Source organism: Chrysemys picta, chromosome 2 (assembly GCF_011386835.1).
Source record: "Chrysemys picta bellii isolate R12L10 chromosome 2, ASM1138683v2, whole genome shotgun sequence".
Classification (NCBI taxonomy): Eukaryota; Metazoa; Chordata; order Testudines; family Emydidae; genus Chrysemys; species Chrysemys picta.
The window spans coordinates 220,944,186-220,970,904 of record NC_088792.1 but is presented as its reverse complement, the minus strand read 5'-3'; the positions used below and the strand labels follow the sequence as shown (position 1 = coordinate 220,970,904).

Here is a 26,719-nt window from a genome sequence, read left to right as displayed (position 1 = left end):
CCTCAAGGGCCACACTGTTACAGAAAGGCACTTAAAATGTGTTTATATGCTTAATCTTTTTACCTTCAGAAAGCACCACCTTTTAATATGAAAAGAACCATTTGAAAAATAGCTTTCAGGGAGGATGGTTTTATAGAATAACTGGCTAAGCTACTGTAATCATCCTGAACATGTTAGCATCCCTTATAGATGAGAGAGAGAGAGAGAGAGGGCTTGTCTACCCTTTTATACTAATGCTATAGCAGCACAGCTTCACTGATGCAGCTGTGCTACTGTAGCAGTTCAGTGAAGACACTGCATATGCTGCTGGGTGGGCTTAGCCCACAAAGAGGTGGTAGCTATATTAACAGGAGAAGCCCTCCCATCAACATAGCGCTGTCTACACTAGGGGTTAGGTTGCTATAACCAGGGCCGGCTCTAGGATTTTTGCAGCCCAAAGCAAAAACAATTTTGGCCGCCCCGCCTCAACTCCGCCCCTTCCCCAAATCCCCAGCCCTGCCTCCTCCCCCCAGGCTCTCAAGCCTAGGAGGGAGGGAGGGAGGGGGAGAAACGGTGCCTGCGCTGCGGCCACTCAGGGTCTCCCCCCCTCCCAGGTTTGAGAGCCTGGGAGGGAGGGGGAGACTCCGAGTGGCCGCAGCGCGGGCGCCGCTTCTCCCGCTCCCTCCCAAGCACCCAAGCCTGGGAGGGAGGGGGAGCAGCGGCGCACGAAACGGCCGCTCGGGATCTCCCCCTCCCTTCCAGGTTTGAGAGCCTGGGAGGGAGGGGGAGACCCCGAGCCGCCGCAGCGTGCGAAACAGCCGATTCGCGCGCCGCTGCTCCCCCTCCATCCCAGGCTTGAGAGCCTGGGAGGGAGGGCGAGTAGCGGCGCGTGAATCAGCTGTTTTGCGCGCCGTGGCAGCAGCAGTGGAGGTGAGCTAGGGCGGCCGGGGCACATTTTTAGGGGCGGCATTCTGGTGCTGGCCATCCCACCCCTAAAAATGTGCCGCCCCAAACACCAGCTTGTTTTGCTGGTGCCTAGAGCCGGCCCTGGCTATAACTGTGTTGCTCACGGGGGGAAGATTTTTCCACCCCCCTGAGCAATGTAGGTATACTGACGTAAGTTACTAGTATACACCAAGTGGGGTGTGTGTGGAGGCAGGGGTTGGGATAGGGGAGAAGGACGTTCCATTAGTTAGGGTATTAACCTTGGTCTTGGGAGACCAACATTCAATACCCTGCTCTGCCACAGACTTCCTTTGTGACCTAGGAGCCTCAGTGTCCGTATCTCAGCTCCCCTTCTGTAAACTGGAGATGATAATACTCCTCTAGCTCACAGGGGTGTTGTGAAGATAAGCAGATTAAAGTTATGGAGGCACTCAGATAATGGAAGTCATTTAAGTACCTGAAATAAATGGAAATCAATATTCCCTTCACGTTATAGCAGTTGACCTCATCATCATGACATATTCCTTGCAGTTGAACAATCTAAAATGCAATGTAGCAGGCTCTGAATGTATGGTGTGATGATAGAAGGTTAAGGGCAAGAATCTGACACTAATAACCAAATAGTTATTTCAAGGGTGATTTTTTTTAAGGTACAGGTAAGAAAAAAGTGCCCCTAAAATTTTATTCTGTGAAAATTGAATCCCATCAATATTACATACCCAACATAAAATGTATACATGCATTCAAATACTATCTTAGAAACAGAGAAAACCTCATGAAAACATTACAAAAACAACTGTATATTTCTATGTCTGTTAGTTCAGTCATGTCATTTTTAAAGTTTATAGAAATGGCCATACTGGGTCAAACCGAAAGTCCATCCAGCCCAGTGTCCTGTCTTCTGACAGTGTAATGGACCTGAAGAGTTTAGTTTTCAAATTCCTGGTTGCCTCTGACTTTAAATAGTGTGAGTTTTTTGAATGGCATCATTATTAATGTTACTTTTAGGACCAAGCCTTATTCTTGACCATTGAACAGGAGGTGGTTGTCATATAAGTGAAACCAACACATAGATAAACCAGATAGGTTTTTTTTTTTAATTTATTTTTATTTATTTATTTTTTTAAATAAAGGCATCCATTAGTTACGACTAAAATGAGTCATCTGGAGGTTCAGTTAGGTGGATCTGTATTGGGAAGGAGTGGAAGCACATTTCTAGAGGACCCAGCAAAGCATTTAAGCCAAATATATAGTTTTAAACATACACATGAATCCGATGGAACTTCAGCAAAAGCTTCCAGTGGAGTAGGAATGGTCTTAAGCACGTTACTTAAGTGCTATGCCAAACTGGGGCCAGAGCAAGATGTAAGGTGTAGTAAGAGGTCCCTGAGGACACCTGGGTCTCCCCACACCCTGCCCAGAAATGCTGCTGCACCCAGCTGTGACACTACACAACAAATTCCTTTTGTCACTGAAGTGCTGGGAAACAGATTATATCTTGCAACTGTGTATTGGTGTGGAGAGAAAGTGATCCATGCATCCACTTCTCTCTGTAGTGTACTGAGTAGGGACTGCTATAGCTGACCCCTTCCTGTACATAGCCAGATTTTCTAATGGATATTTGCACCTTGTGGCTATTAACGTTCTGTGCTGAATTATACTGGAGCTAAAAGGCAGTTTACTGCAGTTTTTGAGATTACCTTTGTATGCCAACATATGAAAGACAAATCATTTTTGAAGAATAGATTGTAATCTTGAGCAGGGAAGCAGGAAGGAAGGAAATGCAAAATGTAACAAGCCAGAGATTTTTACTGTGTGCGTACATGTATGTATGTATGTGGGGACACACAGATTATCTGTTTAGTTATTTTGAAGGAACTGTACTAGCATTAAAATAGTAAAAGTTATGTTAAATATAATCCAGTTGGTGACATGTTATTTAATGTACATTCTAGACAGTTGTTTTTATTTCATGTATGCACAGACGCTTGGACTCTAATGCCTTAGTTTGTGACTGTGAATTAATGTGGTTGGCTGAACTAATAAAAGAATATACCAGAAATGGAAATACTCAAGCTGCTGCCAACTGTGAAAATCCCAAGAGACTTCAGGGCAGGTCTATTGCATCGTTAATAGTGGAAGAATTCAACTGTGGTAAGTTAAGTTGGCTGCTTGCATCTTTGGAGAGAAAATTGTTTGTGCATCTTCTGGCTTTAAGCCTACAGGTATCTATTTTTATATATTAGGGAAAATAAACTACATTTATTTATTTTCATAGAATCATAGAATATCAGGATTGGAAGGGACCTCAGGAGGTCATCTAGTCCAACCCCCTGCTCAAAGCAGGACCAATCCCCAGACAGATTTTTACCCCAGTTCCCTAAATGGCCCCCTCAAGGACTGAACTCACAACCCTGGGTTTAGCAGGCCAATGCTCAAACCACTGAGCTATCCCTCCCCCCCCCCCCCGAACATGAACATGAACATGAACATTTCATTGAAACGGTTAAAATATAGGTGCTTTTGGTTTAGTCAGGTCTTTAAAATGAAGAACTATTGAAGTCTTTGATTATGATCAGTTTTTTTCCCCATAAAATACAACTTAAAGTAGAACCTTGCTAAACTAGACTATATTCATCCCCATAATTAGCATGCAGGAAATAGTTTCTCTGCATTTCTCTGCAAAGATTTTATAGAATAGGTTGTAGTGAAATCTTATATTACTACTTCGTTTTTTTTAAATCATCTATACTAGTGAGTATTATAAAAACAGAAAACTAAACTGTACTTACAATGTACTTCATGCCTTTATATTATATGATGGAATATTTGTTATTGTGTGCGTGAAAATTAATAAAGTTCTCATGTGTTATCACTCAAAAACACTAAGGATCAATTTCTGTCTGAGTTAACATTGTTTATACAGTAAGGTGCCAATCCTGCAAAGATTTATGCACTTGCCTCTCTATACGCACAATGCTTTTAATGGGATTATTAACAATGAGTAAAGACAATACTTAATTTCTCTGTGGAAAGTTATATCTTGGATTGTATTTTTATATCAAGGAATGTCAGTTTGAAGACTGATTTCATTTCATGTTTAAAAATCAATCCAGATAAACAAATTTATCTATGTATTGTTTTCTAAGTGAGAACCAAATGCTGGAAGATACCTGGAAAGAGAGTGAATTCCTCCCTTCTTGCAAATAGGCATAATAATGCGGTTCAAGCATAGCATTAATGTTTTTTGGTATCCCCCAAAGTGTGTTATTCTGTCTGTCTGTCCATCCATCTTTCCCTCCGTCCTTCACCATGTTAATACCTGTTCATAGTAATTCAAGGAATAATTTGCATGGGGAGCCATTGTCTGGTCATGTTGGCACATATGAACATGAAGGGCAGAAAAGCACAGCCTACTTATTATAATAATAATAATTAATAATAATACAAGAACTAGAAAACACCCAATGAAATTAAAAGGTATTGGATTTAAGGTGGATGAAGGAGATTTTTTTTTCAGAATCTATATAAGTTAGACTGTGGAACTCTTTGCCACAAAGGGGAGTGATAGCTCAGTGGCTTGAGTATTGGTCTGCTAAACCCATGGTTGCGAGTTCAATCCTTGAGGGGGCCACTTAGGGATCGGGGGCAAAAATCAGTACTTGGTCCTGCTAGTGAAGGCAGGGGGCTGGACTTGATGATCTTTCAGGGTCCCTTCCAGTTCTATGAGATAGCGCTTCCCCATGGCTGTGGAGTGATGGAGTCAGGAATTGGGGGATGGGGTGGTGCAGATCTTCCCACTGTCAGGGGAGATTTCTGAGGGTGGATCGGATCTGATCTGGTCCCAGATGCTCATTGCAGGCAAAGAGGAGCTGAGTCCAGTACAGCGTAGGAGCCACTGGCTGGGGCGTCTCCAGCCATCCCCCACCACCGTGATTTACCACTCCCCTGGCACCTCCAGGTTCCCAAAACTATATGCCTGCACTGCTGAGGAGGGGTGTGTGACCACTCTTGCAGCTTTCCTTTGCTTCCCTGTCAGAAAGTCATTTTTCTGTGGGGAAGCAAAGAAATTTCCAGGGGACATGAATTCTGTGTGCATGCAGTGGTGCAGAATTCCTCCATTAGTACTGTGTCTTATGTCCCTCAGAATGGTCTCTCTGTAACTCTTAATAGAAGGTAGAGTCTGAATGACCCATCTCAACTCTATGGTTCCTCTAGGGTGCACCTTGGAGCAATGTAAACTAGAATTTGAGTATATGGATACTAAGATAACTAGATTTATTGATTTTGAATTAAATATGTCCAACTATACTAACTATCTTTTAAAGATGTATTTGTCTAGGTTAGTTTGGGAGTCTGTCTTTGTGTATGTGGCTGAAAAGATGTGATTAAGAGATGAAAAAAATGAATGGAAGGATTATAGGCAGCAGAGAAAGCTACAGAAAAATAAGCAATTTACTGTGAAAGTTGTAACGTCTGTCTGAACATCTGTCACTTCTAGATTTTAATTGATAAGTGAAGGATTCTGAAACCTTTAATCAAAAACTCAATTATATTCAAATTAAATTAATGTAAAATGTTAAGTGATTAGTAGTGTAGTCTAATTTAATGCCCATTACTTCTATGTGCTTTTATGGTAGATTAAGGTGACCAGACATCCCAGTTTTATTATGGGAGTTTTAAGGTACTTACTGTTTCAGGATATTAAAATGTTAATTAAAATTTCTGCTTCCAAAGCATATTCTTCCATCCACCTCCTCCTTTGCATGCACTGAAACATGTAACTCAGAGAGAGAGAGAGAGATCTTCTATCATTGTGAACTATCACGTGGTGTCATGGAAGCAAATATCACAGCCAGAGGAAAATGAACATGACAATATTACATTTTAAAGAGTTTTGTTGTTTGGTGAACCAGACTGTACATATTCATTAATTTAGTGCAAATATAGTGTCACTCTTAACTACAGCCTTTCTAGGCTATATCCAACTATCATACTATAATAGAATCCGTGTTAAGCCAATGAAAGTTTCCTACAAAATGTCTGTGGTAGGATATGACTACTTTACATTGACAGGCTGGTTAATATAATACCAGTGTCAACTACTAGGTATCTTACTACAAAATACTAGGCTAACCTAGTGAGGAGGGCTTTAAACTAGGTTCGACGGGGACAGGTGAGCAAAGCCCACAGGTAAGTGGGGAACATGGAGACCGGGGAGATGGGTCGGAAATGAGAGGGAGTGTGGGCTATATTGGCAGAGAGAAAGGAGGGTCAGGACAAAGCTGGGAGGAAAGATCAAACCAGTATCTTAGATGCCTATATACAAATGCGAGAAGTATGGGGAATAAGCAGGAAGAACTGGAAGTGCTAATAAATAAATTCAACTATGACATTGTTGGCATCACTGAAACTTGGTGGGATAATACACATGATTGGAATGTTGGTGTGGATGGGTACAGCTTGCTCAGGAAGGATCGACAGGGGAAAAAGGGAGGAAGTGTTGCCTTATATATTAAAAATGTACACACTTGGACTGAGGTAGAGATGGACATAGGAGACGGAAGTGTTGAGAGTCTCTGGGTTAGGCTAAAAGGGGTAAAAAACAAGGGAGATGTCATGCTAGGAATCTACTACAGGCCACCTAACCAGGTGGAAGAGGTGGATGAGGCTTTTTTTAAGCAACTAACAAAATAATCTAAAGCCCAAGATTTGGTGGTGATGGGGGACTTCAACTATCCGGATATATGTTGGGGAAATAACACAGCAGAGCACAGACTATCCAACAAATTCTTGGACTGCATTGCAGACAACTTTTTATTTCAGAAGGTTGAAAAAGCTACTGGGGGGAAGCTGTTCTAGACTTCATTTTAACAAATAGGGAGGAACTCGTTGAGAATTTGAAAGTAGAAGGCAGCCTGGGTGAAAGTGATCATGAAATCATAGAGTTTGCAATTCTAAGGAAGGGTAGAAGGGAGAACAGCAAAATAGAGACAATGGATTTCAGGAAGGCAGATTTTGGGAAGCTCAGAGAGCTGATAGGTAAGGTCCCATGGGAATCAAGACTGAGGGGAAAAACAACTGAGGAGAGTTGGCAGTTTTTCAAAGGGACACTATTAAGGGCCCAAAAGCAAGCTATTCTGCTGGTTAGGAAAGATAGAAAATGTGGCAGAAGACCACCTTGGCTTAACCACGAGATCTTGCATGATCTAAAAAATAAAAAGGAGTCATATAAAAAATGGAAACTAGGACAGATTACAAAGGATGAATATAGGCAAAGAACACAGGAATGCAGGGGCAAGATTAGAAAGGCAAAGGCACAAAATGAGCTCAAACTAGCTACGGGAATAAAGGGAAACAAGAAGACTTTTTATCAATACATTAGAAGCAAGAGGAAGACCAAAGACAGAGTAGGCCCACTGCTTAGTGAAGAGGGAGAAACAGTAACAGGAAACTTGGAAATGGCAGAGATGCTTAATGACTTCTTTGTTTCGGTCTTCACCGAGAAGTCTGAAGGAATGCCTAACATAGTGAATGCTAATGGGAAGAGGGTAGGTTTAGCAGATAAAATAAAAAAAGAACAAGTTAAAAATCACTTAGAAAAGTTAGATGCCTGCAAGTCACCAGGGCCTGATGAAATGCATCCTAGAATACTCAAGGAGCTAATAGAGGAGGTATCTGAGCCTCTAGCTATTATCTTTGGAAAATCATGGGAGACAGGAGAGATTCCAGAAGACTGGAAAAGGGCAAATATAGTGCCCATCTATAAAAAGGGAAATAAAAACAACCCAGGAAACTACAGACCAGTTAGTTTAACTTCTGTGCCAGGGAAGATAATGGAGCAAGTAATTAAGGAAATCATCTGCAAACACTTGGAAGGTGGTAAGGTGATAGGGAACAGCCAGCATGGATTTGTGAAGAACAAATCATGTCAAACCAATCTGATAGCTTTCTTTGATAGGATAACGAGCCTTGTGGATAAGGGTGAAGCTGTGGATGTGGTATACCTAGACTTTAGTAAGGCATTTGATACGGTCTCGCATGATATTCTTATCGATAAACTAGGCAAATACAATTTAGATGGGGCTACTATAAGGTGGGTGCATAACTGGCTGGATAACCGTACTCCGAGAGTTGTTATTAATGGCTCCCAATCCTGCTGGAAAGGCATAACGAGTGGGGTACCGCAGGGGTCTGTTTTGGGACCGGCTCTGTTCAATATCTTCATCAACGACTTAGATATTGGCATAGAAAGTACGCTTATTAAGTTTGCGGATGATACCAAACTGGGAGGGATTGCAACTGCTTTGGAGGACAGGGTCATAATTCAAAATGATCTGGACAAATTGGAGAAATGGTCTGAATTAAACAGGATGAAGTTTAACAAAGACAAATGCAAAGTGCTCCACTTAGGAAGGAAAAATCAGTTTCACACATACAGAATGGGAAGAGACTGTCTAGGAAGGAGTACGGCAGAAAGGAATCTAGGGGTTATAGTGGACCACAAGCTAAATATGAGTCAACAGTGTGATGCTGTTGCAAAAAAAGCAAACATGATTCTGGGATGTATTAACAGGAGTGTTGTGAGCAAGACACGAGAAGTCATCCTTCCGCTCTACTCTGCTCTGGTTAGGCCTCAGCTGGAGTACTGTGTCCAGTTCTGGGCACCGCATTTTAAAAAAGATGTGGAGAAATTGGAAAGGGTCCAGAGAAGAGCAACAAGAATGATTAAAGGTCTTGAGAACATGACCTATGAAGGAAGGCTGAAAGAATTGGGTTTGTTTAGTTTGGAAAAGAGAAGACTGAGGGGGGACATGATAGCAGTTTTCAGGTATTTAAAAGGGTGTCATAAGGAGGAGGGAGAAAACTTGTTCACCTTAGCCTCTAAGGATAGAACCAGAAGCGATGGGTTTAAACTGCAGCAAGGGAGGTCTAGGTTGGACATTAGGAAAAAGTTCCTAACTGTCAGGGTGGTTAAACACAGGAATAAATTGCCTAGGGAGGTTGTGGAATCTCCATCTCTGGAGATATTTAAGAGTAGGTTAGATAAATGTCTATCAGGGATGGTCTAGACAGTATTTGGTCCTGCCATGCGGGCAGGGGACTGAACTCGATGACCCCTCGAGGTCCCTTCCAGTCCTAGAATCTATGAATCTATGAAATGGAGCTGAATGAAAAACTAGTTCTGGGAAATATTTTAAAATTGTTTTCATTCTGAAGGGTTTGGAATGGACATAGTTTTGGTTTTTACCACATTTTTCATAATTTTTAAAGAACATTATGGATAACACTATCATAATGGTCATTGTAACTTTTCCTTTTCCAAAAACAACTCTGATTAAGACCTTTTCTGCTTTACATTTACTAAAATGTGTAAGTTTGTCTCATGGCTGTGAAGTTTATGTCTGAAAGCATCAATACAATGTAATGTATTGGCCACTATATTTCTGTAATACTGAAAGATGAAAATGTTCATTGTTTTGCAATCAGTAAGCTACATAAAATAAGCAGATAGTTAACATTAGTGCAAATGCTTGCAAAATGTTACTAACAGTGCATATAAAATCTACAGGTGTAATGATCTACAGTTAACCTGAGCCCATGATGTCCTGCTATTTTAAACATAAACCCGTGTACTATAGATATGACTGGAAACTGAAATCCCTTCCCATGACCAATTTTGTGTGTTTCTGAAATAAAAATCATCCCAAATCATGACAAAAAGTCAAAACTGCAAATTTTTTCACAGGAAGGAATTTTCAGAAAAAAATCATTTTGGGAGAACTGAAGCTGATTTTTTGAGCTTGCCAGCAGCCTGCAGAAAGTGAAATTAACAAGACCCTTACAGATAGCTAAAGAACTGACATTTGGATTTCTCTGTGGAAAAATGAATTTTTTTCCACAGCAAATTTTGATTGTGCGAAAAGGGCATTTTCTGACAGAAAATTCCTGACCAATTCTAGTGTACTGGCACATTTTCTTCCTAAACTTGAAGCATTTTCTCTTCTATAGTAAGTAAGAAAGGTTTTGATTTTACAGACTATATAAACTAAAACATACATAAATAGATTCACCAAAATAGGAAAATAGACTAACCCAATCCTAGATCCTAATACTGAATAATATACGAGCATGATTATGTAAATTGCTTGAAAATACAGTGGTCACATTTTAAAGGTTGTTGTTTTTTCTTTTCCATGTTGAAAGATTCTACCAGTATATGAAAGATTCTTTTTTTTCTTAAAATGGGAAATACTGATAGACTCAAAAATCTTCTCAGTCCAATAGACATTTTTCAATGGCATCCCGTTTATAAATATTTTTATTTTATTTTATGTGTTTTACTGTTTTTTTCAATGTATTTATCTTATTTGTGGAGCTGTAAGAAAATACTCAGTACCATACAAGAAATCAGTCCTGAGGAGATTATGGTCAGAAATGTCACTTTTCTCACAACTATCATTGCATCTTGCCTTTAGCAATGAACTTAAAAAACTTACATTACATCAGTTACATTATAGGTTCCTGGATGCAAATGTTGTGGAGTGTTTTAGAAAAAACAGCATTTTTTAAATTTCTAAACAAGATCATTTACATTTAATAGGCAGAAGTCAGAGTTTAAACAAACAAATTATATTAATTATTTACCAACCGCAAAACTTAAGACTCGCAATAGCAAATCTGATTTCAAGAGCGGGTGCTTAGTGTATGCTGTGTCATTTTCCTAACAAAACCTCTTAAATCATTTTGAAAAATTATGTTTTCCTTCCAAAAGTCAGCATTAAACTTTTTGGTGTCTTTTGTTCTTACCCTTTCCTTTTTCTTGCAGAGAAACCTCGTATTACTTCTGAGCCACGGGATGCAGATGTTACCCCAGGGAATACTGTCTACTTTACTTGCAAAGCAGAAGGAAATCCTAAACCCAAGATAATTTGGATACATAACAAGTAAATCTTAACCAATCATTACACATGTATACTAGTCTATTTTCAAATGCTAATTATTATTAACACCTGGGTTTGTGGACTAGCAATCTAGAATGAGTGTGTGTGTGTGTGTGTGTGTGTGTGTGTGTGTTTGTTTGTTTGTTTTCTAATCTAAGTCACTCTGTATGAGACTGGTTATGAAAATTCTACACAATTCATTTTCAATGAAACTCATGGGGGGGGAAAAGTTATTATTTAATACTTTCTTCACTGACCTCTATGCTGCCTTGGCCTATTTTTAAAAATGAGAGGGAACTCCAGGGTCCTTTAAAATGCCTCCTCCCTTGCATTTTCCATCAGAACTCCCCCATGCCTTAGGTGCAATGTGCACAGGTTCATTTTCCAGATGAGGTAGCTGAGGAACAGAAAGTTAAAATGATTTGCCAGAGGTGACATAGGATGCTTGTGAGAGAGCCATAAATAGAACTCTAATCTCTAAAGGTAGGTATACACTGCAACTGGGAGTTGTGACTGCAGCACATATTCCAGTAGCCACAACAGCAGGGCTGGTGTCACAGGCTTGTCTTCAAGTACGAGCCCACCCAGGACTTGACCTATGTATTCAGGTGGCTAGCCTGTGCTACTGCTTGTGTCATTGCAATACATTGCTATTTTTTGGCAAACTAGCTCAGTCAAAGCTAGCTCAGGTATTCCCATGTGTGTTGTCCCAGTTGCAATGTAGCCATAGCTTGAGGCACTTGATCCATGTGTTATCCACTTAGGGTGACCAGATGCTAAGTGGACAATATTGGGACTGCTGCAAGGGGGGTGCCTTTTACACTCACCCGTGCAGGTCTTCCGCGGCAATTCGGCGGAGGATCCTTCAGTCGCTGACAGTCTGCGGCAGCATTTCGCCAGCGGGTAATAAACCTTGCCGCCAAAGAAAGCACCCGCCGCTGAAGACCGTCAGCGACTGAAGGACTCGCCGCTGAATTGCCGCCGAAGACCCGGACGGGTGCGTGTTTAAAAAACAAACAAACAAACAAACGCCCGAAACAAAATATCGGGACAAATGGCGTCCCGACCATAGTTCGGTCGGGACGCAGGACAAATGCCTCAAAATCGGGACAGTCCCGATTTTATCGGGACGTCTGGTCACCCTATATCCACTAGACCAGGGGTGGCCAACCTGAGCCTGAGAAGGAGCCAGAATTTACCAGTGTACATTGCCAAAGAGCCACAGTAACATGTCATCAGCTTGCCACCCGCCCGCTCCCAGCGCCTCCCGCCCACCGGCAGCCCCGCTGATCAGCGCCTTCCACAACCCTCCCCACACCTCCCGATCAGCTGTTTTGTGCCATGCAGGAGGCCCCGGGGGCGGGGGGGGGGAGGAAGGGGAGAAACGAGGGCACGGCAGGCTCAGGGGAGGGGGTGGGAAAGGGTGGAGTGTGGTTAGGGCCTGTGGCAGAGCCAGGGGTTGAGCAGTGAGCACCCCCCGGCACACTGAAAAGTTGACACCTGTAGCTCTAGTCCCGGTGTCGGTGCCTATACAAGGAGCCGCATATTAACCTCTGAAGAGCCACATGTGGCTCCGGAGCCACAGGTCGGCCACCCCTGCCCTAGACCATAATGCCTCATGGAAATTGCTTCACATATCTGTACTTAGTGAAGCCAACTGCAAAATCAGACTAATCATGCTTACTTACCCAGAGTGCTCTGAGACCTACAGATGAAAAAAGCACTACGTAATATGAAAACATTGAGACGCATTTTTAAGATGGCCTAACTGAAGCACAGAATGATTAAGTGACTTGTCTAGGAGGTATTATTGCTGAGTCTGATGGGCATTGGCTAAGAATGTGAGTCCTTTTCTTCAGTCTGTCAGTTAATTTGGAGAGCTAGTTGAAAATTGAATTTTCATTCTCTGGGAAATTCTGAGATTTCAAAATTTGGTTTCACGGCAAATTGGAACAAAAAGTAAAAATGGTATTTTACAAAATAAAATATTCCAAAATATTTCATTTAATTGTTATCAAAACATTTCTATTTTATCATTTTGACCTTTATGTTTAAAACTTATTTTTAATGTTGTCTTAAAAATTATATTATAATATAAAAGTCAAAATGATAAAATAGAAAGAAAAGATTTTATCCTTATTGAAATGAAATGTTTCAATAATTTCCTGACAAAGATTTTGACTGAAGTGATATATTCCTGTGAAACGTTTCAGTTTACTTGAATCAATATTTTTGAGACAGAAAACTGTTGTCAGAAAATGTTCAACCAGATCGATTAATTTTCTATGATTTTTAGCATGCCCTGACAGGCTGTCCCTATTGGTGGTACCACATTTTGGATAGGTACCTGGCTCATGCCTCACCCCTTCTCTTGTGTCCCCTACTGGTGGTTGCTCCAATGCAGTGGGGGTCTCTCTTCTGGTAGACAATGACTAGACCCTTTGGCAAGCTCACCAGTGGAGCCAACCCCCTTCCGGGGAGGCGTAGGTAACAGTGTCTAACCAAATATATAGACGTCTGTAACTCTTCTGTCAGGTGGAGTTGGCAGCAACAAGGGCTGGCTTCAATGTTTTGGGGTCCCTCTTAACAATATAAAACAATAGTCCCACCCACTAATGTGGGAAAACTTAACACCATGCCGAGGCGCCTCTCAGAGGCAATACTTCCCCACTCACAAGCACTGAGTCTGTGTATAACAAAAGAACTTTGTACCGTGTCCTTTGCTTCAATTTCTCACCTACTGGAGGGAAAGTCCAATGAACAAATGCTCGTTTAAAACATCAGTCCCCTCTCCCTCTGCTGCACCTCACTCACAGTTGGTGGTCCTCCGCTAGTGAAGAGTTCAGTGGTGTGTTCATGGGGTTCACCTCCCGCCCCTGAGGGGACATCGGGCAATGTCTCAGCTGCTGCCTCTGCAACTGGCTCACAGCTGCTGCTGTTTCTCTGCCGCCACTGGCCACTGCTTCTCTGCTGCCGCTGCTTGCTGCTCCGCAACATCATGTTCTGAGGTTCTGTCACTGAACCCATCTCTCAGTGATTTCAGCAGGTAGGAGGGAACCTCAGAGCCAGTGCAGTCTCTGTGTTGTCTTTCACTGTCTCCACACAGTGTCTACTGCTTAGCCCCTAGACCTGCTCACCAGTGATGTCCGCTCTAGGAATCACCCACCAGAAACAATGACTCTCAGTTGAGTCCAATCAGCTCTGCCATTGAATGATGGAGGAGAGCAGGTCCAACGGCATCTAGGACTCTTTGGGCAGATTCCTGTCCCCTCACACTCTCCTCTTCACTGGGCTTTGACATCCTTAATCCCTGCTTAGCAGGTGAGATTCAGTTTAGGGTGACCCCCTCAATCTGGGCATGCTAAGCACAGTTCTGCTGCCCTTTACTCATACAGTGAGGATAACAACATTTCATTACCTGTGCATTCAAATACAAAGGTGACTTGAACCCAAAACCAGCTAAAATTGATCATTTTGGCAAAGCAGTTCCAACTGTTGTGCACCTAGGCAGAGTAGGCATGTCTGTGCAAACATGGTCTGCTCTGGGCAGTCTTTTCCTCTGGCTCATCACTAGATATCAGGGGAGAGCTCATTCAGACCTTGCTTACAAGTCCGACAACCCCTACATAAGAGTCTCAGCCCAGGTGCAGGCTACTGTGGGACGTATGCCCTATCCTCAGTGCTTGCAATGTTTCTATCCTCCTTTTCTCCAAGAGAAAAGGGTTTTTCCCCCTTTGCAAGAGGAGTGTTGGTAGTGGAGCCCAGGCCCTCCCTCTCCACTGGGTTTCAGCCCAGGGCCCAATGAGAGGCAGCAATATCAAATACCAAGTGCTTCCGGGCTGCCTCCCTCAGCTGCTTCCTACCACTTCCCTTTCCAGTCCAGGGTGTGGTCAAAAGCCTTGCAAATGATCCACCAGAAGATGGACTGAAGAGTTGCCTAGTCCTAGGAAAAGGCTAGTCCCTCCCTGGGGCAGCTGCCACTTGCAGTCTTCTCTCCTGCAGCCAGCAGTAATGCTGCACCCTTGCTCAGGAGCTCCCAAGATAGGTGTCTCGTTCTCTGCTGTCTGGCTCTCTTTTAAACTCCTCCTCCAGCTGGAGCAGGCTCTGCAGGTGCAGCGGGATGGAGCTACCTGGCCCATAACTGCTCCTTAACCCCTTCTGTCCCAGTGTGGAATTTATATACTCCATCACACATCTTTCCCCTGTTTGGAATGAAGGTAGGCTGTGCTGTGCATTCTATCTCATGATTTTGTATTCTTTGCCAAGTGCACACTGACGTTTCTTTTTAGAAAAGCATTTGAGTACATGCTTAGTCCATCTCTGTTCAGGACATCACTGAAGTATGTGCTTAACTTTGAACACGTACTTAAATCCAATAGAACAACATGTTCAACATTAAGAACACACTTATGTACTGTCCTCAGTACTTTTCTGAATTCAGGCTTGAATGAAGCTAGACTCTTATTAGATTGGTTAATTCCTTTCATACCTTTAATTTAATAATCTGGTGGTGCATGCATCCCAGTTATTAAAAAAATCAATAAGTGTATGTGTATACCTACACAAGACGAAAAAACATAAAACAAGTTTTGCTTTAGTTTCTTATTTCATTTGCAAAATAAAGATTTCTAAGTAACAACCATATGGCTGCCTGTCACAACATTTACAAAACCAAGAGCTAAAAAAGGAAAAGGATGAATAGTTAGTAACGTCACCGTCCATATAATAAACAAATGTCATTCTTATCGAGTATAAAGACATGCATATTCCTTCACAGCAGCCTTAATCTGACTCAAAGTTAATATGGTTCTTTCACCAGTATCTCAAAATATACACATGCCTCAAAACCCTTCAGAAAAAGTGAGTTTCTGCTCCCTGATGTCCCTCTTCATAAATACAAGCCAAGACAGTGAGTGATTTCTGGGGTGCAATGGACAAATACCTCACACCAAGAGGCATACCCTAGAGAAGACTCACAGTCCCTGTCTACTTTCCCTTTCCTCTCACCGGACAGAGGACAAAGAGTTGCTGACTCAGAAGGGAGCACAGAGCCAGTCAGCAGCAAGAACTGGCAGGGGCAGGGGGAAGGCCAGCAGTTGATTCCCTGGCTTAAGGTCCCCAGCATACCCTCATCTTTCTTGGAAAGAAGAGTTTGTTCTTCAGCAGGCTGTACCATCTTCTTAAAGGAATGGGGGTGGGGGCTGTCACAAGTATTTCCAGACATGACTGCCTCCCACTTTTCACTCCCCTCACCCCCCAACCCATGTCTACTATTACTGGAAGCAGCGTGTTTCTCACTTTAACGCCAAAACTGTTCCCAGTTCCTGGGCACGGGGCAAGAAGGGGGAGATATCTGTAGCACTTCTGCCTCTCCCTTCTCGTAGCAACCTCCCCACTTTTTCCCAACTACCTCTCTTCTTTGGGTAGCTTATTCAACCCTTAAGATGCACCAGGTCCTTGTGTGTGTTGTGTGGGACACAGGTGTTTCATTCCCCTTCCCTGCTTTTAGGGTGGGTTTAAAGAAATTGAACCAGTCTGGGGCTGGGCTGCTACTTGATGTCATAAAGACAAGGGGGGAGATTCAGCTGAAGGTCCCTATATATTTTAAAAAATAATTTCTTTCAAAAAGATTGAAATTGACCATTTATTCACCCTAGCCCTCAGGGTTATGAAAAGTGGTACTCAATAAAGAAATTGAATGTGATCACACTTGAAACCACACATCTGTCATTATTCTTAAGAATCAGTAATTATATAAGTAATGTACCCAGAACTTCTGCTGTTAGTTGATAAATAGATTAACTGACATTTCCCCCATTTAAAAAGCCCCTCCAAATAAAAGTATTTAGATACTGAAAACAAGGTAACAAAAATAATCAATTTTTAAAATAATCCAAGATGGTTGTGATGAAATATGCATTTCTTTATATTTGAGAAAATAATGTATTTTTTTATAATATAAGACGTGTAAGATTTATTATGTCCTTTTGTCCTTAAAATTCCTTGCCTCTGAATGCTTATTATTCCTTATTCAAAGTGCTTGTTTTTTGTCAAAGATGTTATACTATTGTCACTTAGTATACTTAATTGTAGTTTGAAACTCAGATTATTTAAAAAAAATCTTCTTCAATTAATTCAGCTATAACTGAAGCTTTGTGGGGAAAAAAATACATACCCCCAACCACGGTACAAACTGTTCCAGAAGAGTCACTCTGTGTGTTTACGCTGCTTGTATCATAGTCACACCATGTTGCCCAGCAGGGAAGTTGCTTCGGAAGAAGCTACTGGCTACGTGTCTTGAATGTCCTTTTGCAAATCTACAGTAGCCAACATAGATGGATAATTGTTTACAAACACTGCAGAACCTTGTTAAAACCAAACTATTCCAGTCTGCCTAAGCAAACTAAAATTTTTGCAAGTTATTTTCATAAGAAACTGTCACACTGCATCAGTCAGAAAAAAGGAACAAAGAAATTTTGCCCTGAGCAAACAATACTGATGCCCCAAATGAGTAAACAAATGCTCTTCTGGTGTGTAATCTCAAATCCAGCATGGTAACAGCAAAATTAAAAGAACAATTGCCAATTAAAAACAAAACACATGTGCTAGAATGTGGGGTTTAATGACAGCCTTGAGTAAGAGGTAATGTATAAATGTTTCACAAGTTCATCCCAAAGTACCTTGTCCCTCTTGCATTAGGATAAAATAATTGACTGCAGTGTTGTAAAGGGTGTTGTTCACTTATCTTCATGTGTTTAGCCAGCTCCACTGGGGAATGGAAAGGCAGGGTCAAAATCCACTCCTTTCTCCTCCCCACTTGTTCACAGAGGGGAGTAGTGGCTGTACAATACCTGTGCTCTCCACAGGACCCAGACCCAAATCCAGGTAACCTTGATGCGACCATGTACAGAGGATGGAATCTTACTACTTTGTACTGTTAGAACCGGGGACAATTTATACCATTTTATTAAATAAAATCAGAATAAATACAAGAACTTAACAGAGGGCTCGTTCCTGCAAGGTGCTGAGAGCCCTCCTCTCCCATTATCTTCACTGGGAGATGAGGGTGTGCAGCACCTCACACTATTAGACCCATAATTAGAAGCTGACTATTGCATCGAAACATTGCATGGTCCCAGTATCATTAATTTATCCTCCATCCCAAGTATGAAATTCAAATTTCATAATATGCTGATGATCTATTAATGTATAGTAAATGCACTTGTTTGCCATCAGGATCTGGTCTTTATACTTTTTCCAAAAATATTCAGTGTCTTTTTCTTAATTTGTAAGATGATAGAAGTGTTTCAAAATATGCGGATTTGACAAAGATAACTTGTCAGAGTTCTCCTCTATTTTCAGCCACTCGTTGGATATGAAAGATGACAGGCGGTTGAATTTGCTTGAAGATGGGACCCTCATGATTCAGAATACCAGAGAATCTGACCAAGGCGTCTATCAATGTATGGCCCGGAATGTGGCAGGCGAAGTCAAGACACAGAGTGCTTTCCTCAGATACTCCAGTGTTCCAAGTAAATACTTTCTGCTTCTTTGCGTTATGTCTAGTTTGGAAACACATTTTTCATTTACTTGAATACACATATATCTCTTTTTAATTCTCAGATATATTCCTTAAAACATCCCCAAACCTCTACTTGAGGGTTAGTAAGTATTCACTTAAGTTTGTATAATTTTTCATATTATTAATTTGAATTACAGTACTGCTCTGATCAAGATCAGGGCCCCATTTTGTTTTGCACTGCACAAACACATAATAAGAGAATCCCTGCTGGAAGCGCTTAAAATTTAAGGGGACCAGAAGTGGGAGAAAGGAAGTGTTGTCATTCCTATTTTACGGATGAGGATCTGAGGCAGAGGGACATGATGTAATTTTCCCCAGGCCATCCGGAAGTCTGCAGCAGACTTGAGAATTGAACTTCGATCTTCAGAGTCTTAGACCAGTGCTTTACATGAAAGATCATCCTTACTCAAAGAGTAGCATAGCAGTTTAGTTTCAAATGGTGGAAATTAAAGCCCCTTTTCACCTTGTTTTTCTCTTTCTTCCCTAGCCAAGCCCAGTTTTATCATTCAACCCCAGAATACAGAGGTATTAGTTGGCACCAGCACCACTTTGGAATGCATGGCCACAGGCCACCCCCAACCTCACATCAGCTGGACGAGAGGAAATGGAGAGTTGCTGGATGAATCCAGGTACAACATCACTTCTTCTGGAGGACTTTTCATTCAGAACGTCACATTGCAGGACCACAATCAGTTTATCTGCCATGCTCATAACAACCAGGGCTTTATCCAAGCATCAGCAAATATTATTGTTCAAGGTAAGTAGAACATGAAGCTGCTGTTGAGATTTCCATGGCTCAAGCATGAAACATAGCTTTCAGGTCATGTGTGTTAAGATGTGTGCTTTGAACTGTATGATGAAAATGTGGACTCTTTGTTGTCTTGCAATCTGTTGTCTGGTCTATACTAATATGTCTGTTAGTCAAATTTTGCCTCAGATACACATGTACACAATACTTGTTGACTGAACAGTAGAGGTGTATACATATCTGAGGGCAGAACTGAGCCCTCAAGAGTCAATTTATTAGAACTATATATTAGTATTTCAAGCATTCAACGTTTATTAGTAAAACACTGGGCCAAATTCATCCCTGGTAACTCCATTGACTCTAGTAGAGATACACAAGGGATGAATTTGGTTTGTTTATATGAGAATATTTTACACCAGCTGTATAAAATCAGGAAAGACCAACATTGACCAGCACAGCTACACCCAAAATAGTTGATGGTGTGCAAGACATCATTTGGCTACCCCTGCTACAGGCTGACATAACCATTTGAGTTAACTTTGATCAAACTTGATGGTCCATTTTAGGACCTTATAGTTAAATAAGCAGTTGGGTAAACTTATATGACCCATAGTGTCTAAAAACGAAAAAATCCCCAAACCCTCTTTCTAGCCAGTAAGGAAAATAATTTCTAGTTTTAGAGGGGTTTGGCTTGTTGGCTTGTTTGCTTGTGTATGGATGTACATTTTGGGGGTGTGTGGAAAAACCTGCTTGGGGAAAACTAAGTCAAATAAATAAGTTTTGCATTTTGTTCTGAAAATGTGGTCCCTTGCAGTACTGGGACCCATAATCTAGTTCCCCGGTGTTTTCTGCAGTCATGAGTCTCCCCCATTGTTCAACAGCTTTATTATGCTGATGGATCATAGATGTCAGAGGAAGTCATTGTGGCAGAGGCAGATGCAATGTCTCAGATAGTTAGAGCCAATCCCAGGGACGGCTTTGATGTTCACGCTGGAGACCTTGAACTTGACTCTGTATTCAACAGGGAGCCAGTGCAGAGAGCTGAGCATTGGGGTGATGTGTTTATGGTGAACTGTGTTGCTAAGCAGACAACCTGATGTGTTTTACACCCACTGGAGCTTGTTGAGTGTGTGAGGATTCATTCCTAGATATGAGTTGCAATAATTAATCAAATGTAAGAGTATGTTTTTATGCCGTGCTTTTCATCATAGACTCGTAGGACTGGAAGGGACCTCGAGAGGTCATCTAATTCAGTCCCCGGCACACAAAGCAGGACTAAGTATTATCTAGACCATTCCTGACAGGTGTTTGTCTAATCTGCTCTTAAAAAATCTCCAATGACTGAGATTCCACAACCTTCCTATGCAATTTATTCCAGTGCTTAACCACCCTGATAGTTAGGAAGTTTTTCCTAATGTCCAACCTAAACTGTCCTTGCTGTAATTAAAGCCTATTGCTTCTTGTCCTCAGAAGTTAGAGAACAATTTTTCTCCCTCCTCCTTGTAACAACCTTTTATGTACTTGAAAACTGTTACTGCGTATCTAATGCAAACTGATACACAGAGATACAGAAGATGGACTATGACAGAAAATGTCCACAGTCTGGAACACAGCTGGATATAGATTCTTCATTAATCATTTATCTTTTTTTCTCTTTAGAAATTATTTATGAAGAAATTATTTTTAAATATTTATTTTACAGTTTCGAATTGTTTGAGCCATTTTTTCCAACCAGTTTAGCCTTTGGATTATTTACAAAATACTTTCTCTAAATATTTGTTGTTTGCAATTTGCTATTTATGCTATATGATTGGTCACTTAAATTGTGTTGTGGGTGGGAGTTTTGAAGTGCTCACTATTGGCCTAATTCTGCTTCCATTGACATCAACAAGGGCCGAGTTAGGTCAACACAGATGGTTTGAAAATCTTACCAGGTATAGTTTCTATTCCTGGCTGGCTGATCGAAGTATAACAATCAGTAGGCTGCCTGTCTAAATCAATGTGGCTATGATCTACTCAGAATCAGTTGAGAAGCACTTTAAGGAGAGAAAGAGAGCATACAGAATGAAAGCAAACCCAGAAAATTTTAAGGCATTTAAAATCTTTCCTTGTCTTCATTGATTGTGTTCATGAAACCCCATGCAGGGCTGTTGCAAGGAAGTTTCGCGCCCTAGGCGAAACTTCCATCTTGCACCCACCCCCAGCCCTGCGGCAGCTCTCCGCCCTGAGGTGCCCCCCCCCGCGGCAGCTCCCCGCCCTGCCCTGAGGCACCCCCCCCCCGTGGCAGCTCCCCCCCGGGGAGCCGTGTGGCAGCTCCCCACCCCAGCTCACCTCTGCTCCGCCTCCTCCCCTGAGCACGCCGCCCCCGCTCTAATTCTCCTCCCCTCCCAGACTTGCGGCGCCAAACAGCTAATTGGCGCTGCAACCCTGGGAGCCGGGAGAAGTGGAGCGGTGACTGCGCACTTGGGGAGGGGGTGTAGCAGAGATGAGCTGGGGTGGGGAGCTGCCGCGGGGGGGTGCCTTAAGGAGGGGGGAGAGCTGCCGCAGGGCTCCCCACCCCAGCTCACCTCTGCTACGCCCCCTCCCCAAGCATGCTGCCCCTGCCGGCAATGACAATAATTGCATGGGGCGGCCGCTGTGCTGGGAGAGGGAGTCTGAGCCGCACGTATCAGCGCGTCGCCGGGCAGCCCAGCCCAGGAACGCTGTAAAAAAAAATTGGGGGCAAAGCTTTTTGGCGCCCCCAAATCTTGGCGCCCTAGGCAACCACCTAGTTTGCCTTAATGGTAGCACCGGCCCTGCCCCCATAGACTGCCATCGCTAGTTCACTTGAATATTGAGAGATTGAGAAAGAGAAGGTAGATTTACTGGCTGTCTAGCAATCTTCACACCTCTTTTTTTCTAGTCACACAATAGTTACATATGCACATGAAGGTCATAAGCAGATCTTCATGTCTGACTCATTTAATTGCCTGAATGCCAGGGCTTTTGTCAGGGCACTCCCCTGACCCATACACAAAGCATATACTATTTCAAGTTCGTTGGCTAAATCCACTAGTCTCCCTGTATATGTCCCTGTCATTTTCAGACTACTCGCCACTGTCATAGGTATGCTCAATTCTGACTACAAAGGCAAAGTCTCCTATCTTCATCTCTCTAGTTCAGCGGTTCTCAAACTTCATTGCAACTCAACCCCTGTCTAACAGCAATAATTACTACACAACCCCAGGTGGGGAACCGAAGCCTGAGCCTGCCTAGGCCCCAGGTGGGGGCCAAAGTAGAAGCCCAAGGAAGGCCTGTAACCCGAGCCTCACTACCCGGGGATGAAGCACTTCAGCTTCAGCCCTAGAACCCACCAAGTCTAATGCTAGCCCTGGTGACCCCATTAAAATAGAGTTGCGACCCACTTTGGGATCCCAACCCACACTTTGAGAACCGCTGCTCTAGTTTGATTGCTAGGCCCCATGCCAAGACTTTTTGGGGAATTATTGTACACTGTTAACTCTCTCCTCTCTATCCCATACTGTATATAATTCACTGTTACATATGCCTGCCATGTCATTTATCCATTATGCTCTCCACTTTTGAACTCCTAAATCCTGGGCTCAAGCAGCCATCTGTGCCTTGATGGTGATAGCCCATACAGGACAGTATATTCATCTGGAAGTTGCCTTCCCAGATGGATCCAGAAGTTGCAAGTTCTAAGGTAATTATTTTCTCTGTTTACTGGTTGGCCAAAGTCCCTGTACAGAGCAAGATGAATAAGTACATTCTATCAAAACTTCCAATGCACATCACTGCCCATACACTGCACTTCAAACTATTTTATTCACTTTCCACCATTGCCTTGTTAAAAAATTCACTGTACAGTCCCCATAAATGATTTCTTACATGTCTAATTAAAGAGCTCTGCATTTCTCTTCTCCCTTCAGATCAGTTTAACCCTGTCCATCAGTTTAAAAATACTTAACAGAATCCACCCAGTAATGCTAACAATAAATAAACCAACCTGTTGCAAAGAGAAGATACATGACCACCTTTGTTTCTAAACTTCAGAGAAGCCTAGAAGTCATGGTGTCTCAAAGGCCACTACTGTTTTCTAGAGCTGAATTGTATAGCTTTAGTAGCTTCAATAAGCCAAGTACATAACAAATATCCTTGAATATAGAAGAGTAGGAAAGGTGTCTTCTAATAAGTATGACAAGGCATACATCCACATGTATCTGAAAGGTCAGGTGATAGATCATGCCTTGTTATATGTGCTTTTCCTTGTCAACTTCTTGCAGAGGTTTTTTTTTTCATCGTGACCTTTTTATTCATTACTTTAATGCTACTGAAATAACAAGACTTGCTTCTAGAATGGCTTTACTTATGTTTGTAACTGTAACACATGCTAGATCATAAAGTAAATCAGCTTCTGGAATTGACTTTAAGACTTAACCAGTGAGAGTGTGGCATGTAGAAGGCAAATAGGATTTGGCCTTTTATGGGCAGGACCTATTGGCATAGGTTTAGCACAGATTTATTTGGGGAGGAAAGGGAGGTTGGGTGACATTTGAGTGCTTACATAGAAAGGGATTGAGGAAAGTATTCCCTCTGTAGCATGTTGCCACTGCTGTGGGGATATTTCTTATGAGAGCAGTGTTGTAAGAAAATGCAAATTATTATTTCATAAATGAATAAAGAGTTCCTTTGTGAGGCTACCTCAATACACTTTCAAGCTTTCAGTTGGTTTGCAGCTCCCTTTCGAAGGCAGAACAAAAGCAACAGTAAATATCAAAATAAATGGAAAGTCTTAAAAAAATCAATTCTGATCATTCGGCCCTTGCCTTCCTGTTTGAAGTTTTTGAATATCGCAAAGGCAAAAATGCATACATTTAAAGGAGAAAAATAAAAAATGACAGCAAAATCATCTTTATACTTTCTCTAGTATCTTCTTCATATGATAGCAGGAAGGTTTTCATGATTATATTCAAAAAGGCCCAGTTTGAATTTGTGTTGGTATAATCTGAATGGTTATAATTATTTTTATTACTCTCATTTTTTCTTCTTCTTCACAAATTATCATAATTGTGTTATACAGTATATGGACTAGTGGTTTATCACAGATGTTCAGTAGGATTTAATCTTTGATTCCTCCCTGTTTGGGTTCTCTGCTACCATTATTATTAATATAAATATCTCAGGGTTATTTTACTTCTAATTTTTTCTTGACAAAATAATAGTTATTTCCCACAGATGTCACATCTTATCTATCCTTATTTGTCCTTCCTAAATAACCTGCATATGCATTTTGCACTACTTTGTTTGGATGTATACTATTTATAATGTATAACCTATAATAACACCAGCAACAGAGTGCAGTTTTTCATCTATAGAGACCATATGATTGAAATTGCCATCTGCTTGTCCTTCAAGGTTCTTTACTGCTTTCTTGTTACTTTTATGTATCAGTGTGTAGCTTTTTAATTTCTCTTTAGCTGGATCATTAATCAACCAACTGGTATGCAAAAGGATGCTTCTTTTATTTCACAGTGAAAACAGATTGCATGTTTTGTTTTATACGTTATGCTTATATGTCATTTTAGCAGATGCTCCATCTTTTTGTTCCGATTACTATAGTATCCATATATATTGTGGCAGCAATTAGAGTGAATAACATAAAATCTGCTCTATAGATTGGCTGAGATAAGTGATAAATAAAAATGGAAAATATGTTTCCCATTCAAAAGTTGAAATCAGTATGTAAGGCAGGTGCTTAGTTTATAAGACTTACAATAATTAACACTGTAAATCAAAACTCATTCCCAGTAAGCATCTTTATAATGTGTGGCCAGAAAGGTTTTGCCTTGATTGATTTTAGTAAGATGACAAAACTCAGTTTATGTGATAAATATAAATATAACAATAAGTAATAACTTTGATACTAAGATTCCTCAATGGAAATAAAGTGTTTTAAGTAACTTCATGAATTTTTTAGTATTGGTGATCTGCTTGTGGGCTTTCTATAACAATAAATGAGAGCGTGAAAGAGTCAAACTTATTACAACATCAAAAGGTCTACCTTAGAACTCCCAGTTTTACCCAATTATAAATGTAGTGGCCCAAGAACATAAGTTAATCAGTGACAAAAGAGATGAGATGTGGAAATGCCAAATCATTTGGATTTTAGTCTTCTGTTTTCCTGGTTGTAGTTAGTACTGGGTTTTGCTCAAGTTTAAGCCAACTCTTTTGGCTGTTTTAATTAATTCCCTACAACATGGCTTTCTGCCATAGCATCTTCTGAAAAATCTACATGGGATTGTTGTTTGGGACTTTAGACAAAAGTCTCATTACACTTGATGGTACTTAGCCATTCTTGAATCTCACTTGAACATAATTAGTATATTTTGTTTGTGATGCAGTAATTAATGATAATTCCTTTTTCAAGACAGCTCATCTGGAGGAAGAATTCTGATTAGACAGTGAATATTCTCGAAGGAGTTATGCCTTCCTAGGCAATCTAAAATTCTGTGCAGGATGTGTATCTTTCTGTTCATAGACATATGGAATCAGTGCCTTTAAAAAATTTAAACATTTTCACACCATGTTGCCACTATGGAATTACAAGTTCTAACTTTGGGCATTTGTAGTTACTACAGGTTCCTGAGACAATGAATTCTGAGTTTTAAATGGTGCCTAATGCATATTCACAGGCAAAAAATGAAGGTGAAGATCTGGTTGAGCTGACATATCAGTAACTTAATGGTATAACATATTACAAGGATGTTTTAATTATTCCCAAACCAAACATTACATACCCAGGAAATTCAGAGTTAAGATTAAATTTTAAAGGAACCCAAAGCAGTTAATGTATTGAAATGCACACTTAAAGCACTCAAACTGTCTTAATTGTGCCTTTTGCAAAAACCATAAATGGAGGGGGCAGGGAGTTAAAACTTCCTTTTAAAATTCAGTTTCATCTTGTCTGACACCGCATTCACTAAAGTGCTTTAATCATAATCTTTTGCTCAGTAAATGGTGTCACTACAGGGTAGAGATAAGGTGGTTTGAATGACTATCTCTGCATGCCATAACCGATCATGCGGTGTTTGGTGTTTTATATATATATATATATATATATACAGATAGTGAGAGAGAGAGAGAATACTGTATCTTGACTTTGTTTTTGTATTTCCTCTTCAGCATATATATTATTGGTAGTAGTTTTTATATATATACATGTATGTTGAGGAGGAAACACAAAACTATATATATATAGAAAATGGAACACAAAAACAAAGTCAAGATGAAGTGTACATTTTGGGGCAAAGTGATTTGGGGGAAAACAGATTTTTTTTTAAAGGATATTTTTATTCACATAGCTCACAATCATGAGATGTTCATATTTACTGGAAATAATTATCGGTAGTAGTAATTTTTATTTTAAAAATCTATAAAATAGAAGATAAAAGAAGCATGCAATAATATCAGTTGAGCTACCTTGAGTTGCAGTGTTTTGAACTGCAGTTTAACTTCAGTGGC

The 26,719-nt window shown here is 41.0% G+C and overlaps 1 protein-coding gene across 1 annotated transcript in view; it reads left to right on the top strand.

Annotated features, from left to right (window-relative positions):
• PXDNL (peroxidasin like) overlaps positions 1 to 26,719 on the top strand; it is a 306,963-nt gene that overhangs the window by 189,960 nt on the left and 90,284 nt on the right. The window contains exons 7-10 of the mRNA XM_005279926.4: positions 2,909 to 3,078; positions 10,754 to 10,871; positions 18,231 to 18,400; positions 18,938 to 19,207. Coding sequence (XP_005279983.2) covers positions 2,909 to 3,078; positions 10,754 to 10,871; positions 18,231 to 18,400; positions 18,938 to 19,207 — 728 coding nt within the window. The remainder of the gene's footprint in view (positions 1 to 2,908; positions 3,079 to 10,753; positions 10,872 to 18,230; positions 18,401 to 18,937; positions 19,208 to 26,719) is intronic.